Source organism: Elaeis guineensis, chromosome 12, assembly GCF_000442705.2.
Source record: "Elaeis guineensis isolate ETL-2024a chromosome 12, EG11, whole genome shotgun sequence".
NCBI lineage: Eukaryota > Viridiplantae > Streptophyta > Magnoliopsida > Arecales > Arecaceae > Elaeis > Elaeis guineensis.
This window is the reverse complement of record NC_026004.2, coordinates 93,158,853-93,170,324: the sequence shown is the minus strand read 5'-3', so window position 1 is coordinate 93,170,324 and position 11,472 is coordinate 93,158,853. Positions and strand designations below refer to the sequence as shown.

Sequence of the window (11,472 nt, the reverse complement as noted above, 5' to 3'; positions counted from 1 at the left end):
TAGTTGGGGAGTTCAAATTCCTCAATGTCCCAATTTCAATAGCTGACAAATGTTTCTCTAAATTTTGTTGAGTCATTACATCCATTTATTGAATAAGTGATCATCAAACGGTTCTTACTCAGAGAACCTTTGAGTTTAGCTTGAGGCTTTGCTTGATTAAATCATCGTGCTTCTAGTATGAATCTGAAGTTTCAATTGATTCATAGGGTCTCAACAAGAGAATTCCTATCAATAGCAAAACTATTGTTAATCTGCATTACGCACAAAAAATAACAAATCAAATAACAAATAAAAAAATAAATAAATAGGGAAGAGAAGATTCAAGAGGCCTGTAACGATCAATATAAAGAAAGACGGATGAGCCAACTTGATATTTTTGGCATTATCATCACAAAGAAGAGATTCCGAATTTTTGTTACTTCGTATCTTTGGGGCAAATCGAATCAAATGGCTAAGAAGTTTTGAACTTTCTATTACATATCCCATATCCGTTGAAATCAGTATTTGTGTGTTTTCGTTTGAGCCGTATGAGATGAAATTCTCATTGGATCACCCTTAGGGTTTTCAATATGAGGATTGTAGGAAACAGAGACGTTCCCAATGATGGCGGGTTCAGTGTCCTCAAATATCGGTTTGGATTCGACAAAGAGATGTACAGCTTTGAATGTGAGAATTGGTGGAAATCAAATCCATTTATATTTGCTTCGGTGGGTTCGATTTCCTCCAATATGTCACCTTCAGCTGCTCAACTTTGGTTTCCTCCAATATCTCTCCTTCAGCTGCTCAACTATTCCTCCCGTGCTGCCGCCAGTACGAGGAGAGACAATGCAGACTCATGAGTGCTAGTGATGGTTGAGGGAGGCATCTCTATCTTAGAGTAACTAAAAATTGCTTCATAAAATGTACAGCGTGGTATAATGTGCATTCATTCAAGCATAGGGGGCATAATGGCCAATTTCAAAAAATGAATCAAACCAATTTCTGAAGAAATAAAAATAAATATTTTCTCTGCAAAAGACCCCTTATTTTGTTTCTGTTTAATCTCAAAAAACGTCTGATCTCAGACAGATGAAGGAAGTTTTCTTTCATACCATCCGAACAATAACTTGATGGCAGGAAGGAAACAATGCCTTTTACACAATAGATTGTAGGAAGCAACAGGTATATAATAAAAGAACATAGGATTTAACATGGAACACTGATCTCCCCCCGAATTACAAAGTGGACATCCCAAAGTTGGAGAAACTCCATAGTATCATGCCCTGGTAAATATGCATATCTCTTGAGCATAACTCTCGATACATGACCAAGGTCATACTCTCTCATTTACAGGTGCACCTTAAGAACATAAATCATGCTGCAGCTAGAACAGTTTGCATCATCAGAAAAATAATAATCCATGTTATTGCAGGTGAGCATTTCCGGTTGTATACCAGGTCTCAAAAGTTTTTAGTTTAAATACATCTGCTCATACATGTACATGTATTATTATTTTCCAGTGAGAAATAAATCTAGCATACATGTTCCGTATTTTCTTTATATACACCGTGACCGCAATATACCATTTCACTGTTTCACCAACAATGCCTCCAGCCGCCGCCTCCTTGCGGCATGCTTCAGTTTCTCCAAGGCGACAAGACCCACTTGCCTAACTCGTTCTCTTGATAAGCCAAACCTGATAGACAAATATCACTGTTAGCAAACATATGTTTCCCTCACACCACACATGTTTATGAGTGTCAGTGCACGTCACTACAGGGTGTAAGGTTTGTTGATTAGGTGCAGTACAGGGGTGGCTGTGTTTAACCTCTGAAAACAACACATTCTGGGATTCTACTTACTGCCTGCTGATACCCTCCCACGTATGGCATTCGCCGCCTATGCCATAATAGAGTCTAATTATGGCTCTCTCCCGTTTGTTAAGTGTTGCACGCAGAAGCTTATCAACTTCATCCTGTAATGAGCAACACAGCCGGCAAAAATAAACCAGAACCCAAAATGAAAGCATGAGTCTGATAATAACGCGACAGCCAAACAGGATCTTCAGATAAACCATTGAATTATCTTTAAGAATGTAACTTATCATGGAACGGGGCAAATAAATACATACAAAATATTTACATGACTAAGGATGAACTGTTTATCTTCCTTATTTTCACAAAAGCATATCTTCTACAAATACCTTGAGAGACCAATTTTCAAATCCATGCCACGGATTATTTCCAAGATTCTTATCTGCAATATACTGAGTTCAAAGCAAAGATAATATCAGCTTTATGATGTACAGATGTTTCAATCAGCAATAGAGTTTTGATTTGAAAAATGAGTAGATAGACATACGCTATGAAGGGTCTCGCCTGGAAGGCCATTCAGTGAGGGAAAGGCTTCCCTATCAAGAGAAAATACCTTGCTGACAGCCTGCATTCTGACCATTCATAGTAAGAAGAAAAGAAATATGAACAGTATCACATACAACAACATCAAAAGGTAGAACGAATATAAATTGTTACCTCTGTAGCATTCCTGACTTTCTTTTGTGACATGTTAAGGGACTCTGCGATATTCTGACAAAGATCAAAAGAAAATAGTCCATTTATACAGAATGATTAGACATGTTATTCCATCTATCCCCACTTACTGTTCATAAGTCTCTGTAAAGAAGGACTTGCAACCTTGGAGCTGAGATTACTTTCTAACTAATATGAACAAAAGTTCATTTCCTAAATGTGAAAAAATCTCAACCGTGCAAAAGGAAGTTAGATGAGGAGGAGAAGAAGAAGGAGATGAGCATGGATTATAGTTTTCATCAAAACTCAATTTTGCACATCATGAGGAAAAAAAAAAGGACACAATTTTCATTGCAAACATCATCAAATGGTTTAGGCTATGGTCATTCAATGCCATCTATGTTATTATGAGCCAGCTATACAGGGAAACTAAAAATGAAACCACATATGTTGGTTAAGTAAAACAAATCTGCAGCTGAAAAACTAAATTAGGTCAATACGAAAAGCAAATTAGGTAATATAAATTAGGTATGTTGCACTTACATAGCATAAGCCTATAATATCCCTATATATTCACAAGCCATGACAGATGATGTTGTACTTGCGAATATTCTACCAGAGATAGAAAAACACGAAGAAAGCAACCTCTTCAGTCATTTAAATGCAACAAATTACTTACATCTATTGATGGTATAATTCCTTTATCTTCCAATCTAACCTTTGCATTCCGAATCAAGCTTAATCTTTCGTGTAAATGGGCAGGTAGCCTTAAAGTTCTGGAGTTTTCAACCAGTGCTCGTGAAACACCCTAGCAACAAGAGAGAGCCAAATGAGTAGAGTCTTGGTGCACCAAACAACAAAAAGGCAACGGAGCTGTATGCTATTCTAATTTTGCATATAAAGGAGTTCACAATATAAAGCGACTTGCTGAAACTTAATGGGAGAACATTGATCAGTTTTGCTCAAATTACAGACCTTAACCCTGTATTGACAAACATATCTTACATTCTCTTAAATATTAGATATAATAATGCCTATGCCATACCCCACAAAACTCCTCCACTCTCCCATATGTGGCTAGATTTAGGTCCTCTTGCATAACTATAGTTTCATTACCTGTCCAAAATAATAATTTACCTAGCAAAGATGAAGCCAAAGTAAAACTCCAACAATACTTATCCATCAAATGCCACCCTTTGTACTTCACCTTTACCCTTTCTCAAGGGATCTCTTCCAGATGGATTTGCATTTTTTTTTTTTTTTTGTTGATTCTTAAGGAAATGGCTAAAAGACGAAATAAGAAGTGAAGTGTTGGTGAAAATGGAATGGTTCAAGGTCATCCTCTCCCTCAGCACAGGTATTATCTTCGGGCCACAACATCTTGGGTCATCAATAATGGTTTCATTGAACTGCATGATTTTACACAGGCCAGTGAAGATCAAGGTAGTGCGACGCCAACTGAAATAAAGGGCAACATAAAGCTCTTCCAACATGTTTTCTCTCATTTTTCAGAGCTGTGCCTCATTACAAAAATGATAATTTATCTTGAAACCAGTAATCCAACACCTAATCATCTGATCTTATACTGCAGTAGAACAGAGAGGAAATCAGCAACTTCTTAGCATATGACTGTCATCCAGATATAATAAAAATTCTGAAGATAATCTTCCATCATCAGGAAAAAAGTAATGCAAAGTCATAACTGTACTGACTTAAATATTAGCATTGCAGATAAGGAACACGCATCTGGTAGAACAAAGAGAAACAAATCAGACTGAAATATCAAATAAGGTAAGTAACCTGATGTCATATTTTTAGGACCCATGACTACAGATTTTCTAAAAATGAAATATTTAATCCGCATTCATCCTACATAATCCAACCTATTCAACTCATGGTTCCAATTAACAGCCAATTGGACTCACGTGACGTATCCACCAGTAGACATAAGTTGAAATCTTACAGCCCTTTGAAGAATCAAATTTCTCTATCCCACGAAGCAATCCAATCAAGCCTCCCTAAAACATAAAAATAATTGGGTAAGTCCTGGACTGGACAAGTCGGTGATGATAGTGCAAAACCAAGAGGAAGACAATGGGAAGTACCTGAATCAGGTCAGCCATCTCAGCACCCAGGTTATCATATTTCTGGGCAATAGACATGACCAAGCGAACATTACTCATTGCTAGCTTCTCCCTTGCTAGAGAACATTCAGTTAGTTTCGAATGCAATTCAGCATTCGACATCCCCAAAAAAGATGCCAACTGCTTATCAGAGGGTTCAAAACCCAATTTTTCCTTCAGTCTGAATCAACATTAAACTCAATTAATGGATAAGATAAATTTACAACAGAAAAAGGGAGGAAGAGCATGCAAACTAGTAGTTGCTGAGTTCAGGTTTCCTTTTATAGAGCAAGAAAAATAACAAACTGAACATAGAAGCTAGGAAATGGAAAATGGATAAGATTCCTAACAAGTATACATTTGGTGAAGGAGAATTATCCAATTTAAAATATACTACATAAATCCTATTTCTGTTATTTATATTATTTTTACTTCTCATATTCCAGAAGCAAAAGGTATTATCTTTATAAGTGTATTCCAGGCATTGTTTTGAAGGTTAGAATGTCAAGAAACACAGGGTACAGGACTTATGCTGAGAATGATGGTATTCCCTAAAACAAGAACTGTCTTTACAAAAGTGAAATTTTAACTACTTTTATGTAGGCTTCTTAAGCCAACAAGATACTCTTTGAAGAGAAATGCATCATAGCTAGATTTTTTTTTTTTTTTTTACTTATTTTTTAATCTTTGCTTCACAGAATGACATAAATCATAAATGAAATTATCAAGGTTCTCCTTCTCATTGAATTCTCTAACCAGAAAGAGATAAACTAACATCAGACAAGTAGGAAAAGGAGTGGCATACAAAGATTATCAACCAATGTTTTAAGTAAACGACTCCTATCTTTTATTAGAGCAATTACTTACTTCATTCTGTTCTCCTCCAAGGAAAGACCAGCCCTGATTTTCCTTGACAAATGCACAACCTCTGCATGACTGAGCAGGTTTTGACTTATGGTGCCCCTCACATAACCTCTTACATGCATCTGCAGCAATTCAGGACTAACAGTAGAGCGAAGTTCTTTTCCCTCTTTCACTCTATTTAAAGGTTCCATATAAGCATTCTGATTAAAGCATGTCATCCTGGTAATTGTTCTCCTTTTCCGAGCAGAAATCCCAGAACGAATAACTTCAGTTTTCTTGCAGCTTTCTCTAGGATCATCAACTGTCTTTATCTGTTCAAACGGAAGCTTCCTTTGTTTTTCCAGCATAGATTTCTGCAACAAAAGAAGGACCTCTAGAGAATATTCAAGATCAGATTCACCATCCTCTAGGAGATCAGGCCTCTGAAACCAGGTATCAGCAGTCGAAAGAGCAGAAGTATCGACATGCTCTTTCAGCGCCTTAATAGCTTGCGAGTGTCGGTTTGATCGGATATTTGTGCTAAAATTAGATGATTTTTTTGCAGCTATTGTATTCTTGGTTGAGGCAGTTGAAAATTGCATGGATGCATGATCTGGAACAGCAAACAGCTTCTCGGCGAGATCGGATGGATAGAATGAAGTGCTCAGAAGCCTCTTTCCTCTGCTTAGCCCAAAAACTGCAGCCATTGCCATGATCCGGCTTCTTATGTCTGCGCATTACCATCACACTTTGTCAAGAACCTTGCAGAGCCAAAACCATGTCTGAACTTTAAGATAATAGGAAGCCACTTAACAACAAAATGATATGCCTTCACTGTCTTCAACAGAAGCTCCAAAGCACCTCAAATTCAGTTACTGGTTACAAGATGCAAGAGATGACCAAAATGCCATCTCACAAGAACAAAGAATCAGAATCAATATTTCTGAATAGAAATTCGATCAGACAAGATTGGAAAGAATAAACAGTAAGGAACAGCAGCAGAACTGCACACAGCAAGTTCGTACAAACATCTTTCAGGCAAGAACTTAATCAGAACAAATTTTTTAATGATGGATAATTAGAAAGCATGGGAATTACATAAGGATCTCCTTTATCAGCCTTGTAAAGCAAGGACAGCTTTGAGCAATCAGAAATCCTGAACAGCATTTAAATGTTGTTAGAAAGAGATATCATTTGCATCTGATCCATGAGCAATTCTACAGAGGGCAGAGTTCAAACACCACTACAACCAAATCTTAATGCAAAGGTTTGGAAGGTTGGTTGCATGAAACCACTTAAGCAAAATATCTTGTGAAAGCAAGAGATAACAAATAGAATCCCAAAATAACAAGTTGCGTGTAATATCAATTGAAGTCATCACATGAAAAATAAGTAGCCAGTTGAGTGCTGTGCTGATAGAGCTGGCTCTAGTCTCTCAGGGAAAATTTGCTAAGGAATTCCCATGTACTAAAATACACATCCAAAGTATATTTTAGAAACACAATTTCAATGACAAGAAGAACAACCTATATTCAACCTCGAACGTTTAGACGAAATAACCAAAAGAATAAATTAATTTTGGTCTTCAAAACCACGTACATGTCAGTACATATTGATTGTATTACTTTGGTAATCACAAATATTCTGGGACAGGATTTCTCCTTTTTTCCTCCACTGCCGAACATATGATTGCTAGAATCATTAATTAACACGGAAAGACTTATAGGCCATCCAAAAAAAAAAAAAGAACATTAAATTCTTCCAGGTTCAATCATTAAACTCTATCTAACATCAAACGCAAGAGTCCGTCTATTGCAGTTGGGTGGGCATGGAAAAATGGTGCTCAAGTGGGCATGTTTGGAAAGCCATGATAAATCTTACAGGAATCGGAAATAAGTGAGATCTCTTTTGTGATAACTGAGGTGAAAAATAGAAAGCTGAAGTTGCATACGCGTCGCAAATCTGGAAAAAGATCAACCCCACACAAAACATCCACATGAATAACTCCCGTAGAAATACCAAAAAAAAAAAAAAGAAAAGGTTGGCAAAAATAAATCCAATCAAAACCTGGAACTAAGTTTGTGTGATCTTTTATTTGTCAAACAACTCAAATTCTGCAAAAGCGTGAGGTACCTGAGCCTGAGGAGCTGCGGGCAGGCTGGAAGCTTGGTTGGTTGGCTGGCTTGTTGCAGCGCTGAAAACAGAGAGACCGGCTTGCTCTCCTGAGGGGAAGCTGGCAAGCAAGCAAGCTGCGGTTTGGCCCTTTTGTTTTATTATTATTATTATTATTATTATTTTGTTTTATATTATTTGTTTTTGTGGGAACGTAGGTGGGAGGGGGAGGAAGAGATATGGGTGAGAGGAAGGCCATTGGTTGGAGGAGATATTTGGCGCGCCTCGAGTGGTGCGCGTGGTTCCATCGGGCGCCCAACGCAACCCCAACCTCAAACCGCGGGCCGCGGCCCAGCCTTAGCTCGGCAAACCGACAAACGAAATACAACAGCCGTGGAAACGAACCTGACGGTTCCTACGCGACCTCTTCGAGCAATGGGGATTGTTTGAAAGCAGTGATGTCAGGGGGCGCCTCTTTCATACCCGCGAAGTTTCTCTGGTCACGTGGTATACGGCCATTAGTATAATTCACAATTTCATATGGTATGAAAACTGCAGAAAAGCTTGATATTAAAAAAAAAAAAAAAGAAGGATTTCCTAGCCTGAACTTTGTCCAGCAATTATAACTATAGACTTTCTTGTAGTTACCTTAAGAAAAAACGTATCCTTCGTGGATCTAATAATCTGAAATTTTGAAAAATCTAAAAAAAAAAAAAAAAACTAGATACCCCATGTTAAAATCATCTCCACATGGAGGAGAAGGCGATTTCTTCAATAAGACCTCCCATAATATAATCAATAACCATGCCGGTGAAAGAACATCCCTTGTAATATTGTCGGTGACTTTGTTAGCAATAGGCCTCCATTTTTTTGGCAAGAGCAACAGGCCCTCCACTGACAAAGGCAAACTTGCTCGGTCTACTTTAGGAGCAAAGGATGACATACCCTGCAAGGGAAGGGTGAGACTAGTTGATGCCAAACACCGGTAAAAACCATCAAAGCAATGAAATTGTTTGAATACTGCTATGGTTTCATACATGTAGTATAAAGCTTTTTCTACACATCTACGTAGTAGAAATAAATAAATTAAAATTATTTTAATTTATTTACATATCGGATCAAATTTGAAAACTGTATAAGAATTTTAATACAAACATATAATCATGATCTGAAATCTAAAATAGAAAAATAATCGTTAGAAAAACCAAACAGAGATCAGATCTTTATATCTCGGATCCTGCAGATGTCCCGAGTTCTGATTGTAGCTGCGCACGTATCCGACATCTACTAGTATCCACATAAAATCATCTGATCAAAGCATCGAGATCACCAGTGTATTAGCTCCTTACAGATTTCGCTTCTCACTTTTGGATCTTGATTTCTTCTTCCAAATCTTGAAGAAGCAGATCGCTGCGCGAATTTTTTCGCACAGATCCTACGGGATCTGAATCAGATCACCATGAAGAGAAAAAGAACTATTTTTCTTCTCTTCTTCTCTCTTTTCTCATCTTAAATCTGATCTCTATCAAATCTGAGCATGGATATAAAGTGGAGAAGGGAGAAAGAAGCATTGGGAAAGAAGATGCGGCAAGAAAGAAAGACCTTCTTCTCTTACACGCTCCCTTTCTCCCTCTTCTTAATCTTTGCAACACCATATTTTTTCTCACATGCAAAACCACTTCTTTGATGCCTTAAAAGATCAAATCTTATTTGATCTAAGGCATTAAAATCAAAACAAAAATTAGAAAGGCATGGAGATAAGGTTGTATTGTAAGAAAAAAATTAACTCTCAATAAGCACACGTCCCGCATTCTTTAAATTTTTTTGTCATACAAAATTAATCTTCTATGCTCCAATCAAAGAGATTTCTATTCTATTTTGAATCAAATTCAAATAAAAAAAAAAATAGATGAAAAAGAATTTCAGATGAGGTGGGATGCCAACTATTGATGCCCCCTCTTCTTTCGTGCGTGCTAAAAAAAATAAATGAGAAAAACAATGCCCCACCTCTCTTTTTGGTATGATTTCTAAACAAAGAGTCTTAAAAAATAGACTCTCTGAGTCATGATTCATCTGGTTCAAGTTGGATCTTAATTGGATTCAAATCGAATCTAAAATAAGTTGAATTTGAAAAGACTGTCAAGCTTGTCCAATCAAGCTTGAAATCTAAATCTAATTTAGATAATTGAACCTAATTAATATTAAATTAAATTAAATCTAATTAAATTAAATCTAATTTTAACAATCTAGTGGATTTTGATGTAACAACCTATAACCCTATCTCTATATAAAAGAGATAACAAGGGGACCCTTAAGTAACTCTAGATTGAAAGCTAATACTCCTCTCCTACTCACCTATTTTCCTTTTTCAACTATTCTCTAAGTTTCAATTGACTTAAACATTGGAGGGTTCTCCATTGGACACACTTCGATGAGAGGATTTTTTTTGTAGGTTCATTGGCTATGAAGGACAAACTATACCCACTAGAGTGCTGGATCTATCTTCCCACACAATGCCTCCAAGATTTAGCGATAACAGATTAGCACTAGAGGAGGGATAAAAATCAACTTTAAAAGAGAAAATGGCAAGAATGATAGTGTAGAATCTTTGGTCAATTCTTTTCGGTGTTCTTTGTGATGGAGGGAATGATCCGCTCTGCAAGTCGAGCTTGGATCTTTCCATCTAGTCACAGTAGCAGATTAGTAACAATTTGCTACACTACTATAGTAAGTGCAAACTCTAACAACCACCATCCAAAGCCTCCAGTAGGTGGTGACGAGGTAGTAGCAATAGTTCGAGGAGCAAGGTCTCCGTGCTACTCCTTTCTAACACAACTATTGATCCTAGTCCACTTGATAGTCTCATCACTTTAATCCTCTAGCCCAACGAACTTTCCCTCAACACCAAAGCTCAAAGTAGAGGAAGCAATGAACTTCCTCAACCCCAACAAACTTCTCCTCTAGCCCCGTCCGAATTGTCTAATGAAGACTTGAACCTGAGACATTCTCAACACCATATATAGTGATTCTCATCAACTGAATGAGATTATAATCAGAAGTTTCAAGAGCTCGACCAATGGCTTGCTGAGCTGCAAGAGGGCAATGGGGGTTAAGAAGATGGCCTCGGATTCAACATGGCCTTCACTTTCCAAAAGAATCATAGAAGAACTAATCTCCCCTCCATTCAAGATGTTGTAGTTGGAGGCCTATGACAGCTTCTCGAATCTATTTGACCACCTCAAAAGCTATAAAATTCTCAAGATGATCCAAGTGGTGACCACGCTTTACGTTGTCTTGCTTTTTTGATGATTCGAAGGAATCTGCATAGATTTGGTACTCTAGACTCCAACCAGATATCGTTCGCTCTTTCAAATATTTGGAGTAGTTTGCGGTGCACTAGTAGCAATAGAAGGTAGCCATAGAATTTGGACATCCTATTTTCAATCCAGCAATAAAAAGGGGATTCCTTGAAGGACTACATGATATGCTTCAATACTGCCACCTTGGAGATTCACAACTTGAATGAAGTCGTGACCATGAAGTGAGAACTGCAAAGGTACAGACTCACTTTCTCCCTGGACAAGGAGTTCCCAAAGATCTACTCTAAGCTCCTTGCCTGAGTATTAAAGTATGCTTGAGCCAAGGAGGGTGCATCTAATCAGTGAAAAGCCGAAGGAAGAAGGCTTCCTAAGAAAAAATGAGCTTAGAAAGAGCCGAGTAGAACTCGTCTGGAGAAGAAAGCCCTCCAAAGGTGACCAAGCCCTAAGCCCAGGAGTCTGGCCTACAAGTTTGACAAATACACTCCTCTTTCAACACTCCATGCATAAATCCTCATGAAGATTGAGGGACAGAAGTACCTCTAAAGGCCCTAGCTTATGAAGGCCCCA

General features: G+C 37.7%; 1 protein-coding gene across 14 annotated transcripts; it reads right to left on the bottom strand.

The window, feature by feature from the left end:
- Positions 1 to 1,381: 1,381 nt before the first annotated feature.
- LOC105036172 (RNA polymerase sigma factor sigA) lies at positions 1,382 to 7,817 on the bottom strand. Of its 14 annotated transcripts, none has more exons than XM_029262150.2 (12): positions 7,607 to 7,748; positions 6,572 to 6,629; positions 6,288 to 6,384; positions 5,498 to 6,203; positions 4,613 to 4,811; positions 4,433 to 4,525; positions 3,187 to 3,315; positions 2,511 to 2,564; positions 2,341 to 2,418; positions 2,183 to 2,245; positions 1,842 to 1,954; positions 1,382 to 1,675 (listed from the first exon to the last, which is right to left on the bottom strand). In XM_029262150.2, exons 4-12 carry the CDS (start codon positions 6,184 to 6,186, stop codon positions 1,567 to 1,569), a joined length of 1,527 nt encoding a protein of 508 aa, XP_029117983.1. In that variant the 5' UTR covers positions 6,187 to 6,203; positions 6,288 to 6,384; positions 6,572 to 6,629; positions 7,607 to 7,748; the 3' UTR covers positions 1,382 to 1,566. The 14 variants fall into 14 exon arrangements, with proteins under 14 accessions (XP_029117983.1, XP_019703122.1, XP_010910232.1 ...); XM_019847563.3 differs by having other exon boundaries at positions 6,303 to 6,384; XM_010911930.4 differs by having other exon boundaries at positions 6,288 to 6,348.
- Between the last annotated feature and the right edge of the window lie 3,655 nt (positions 7,818 to 11,472).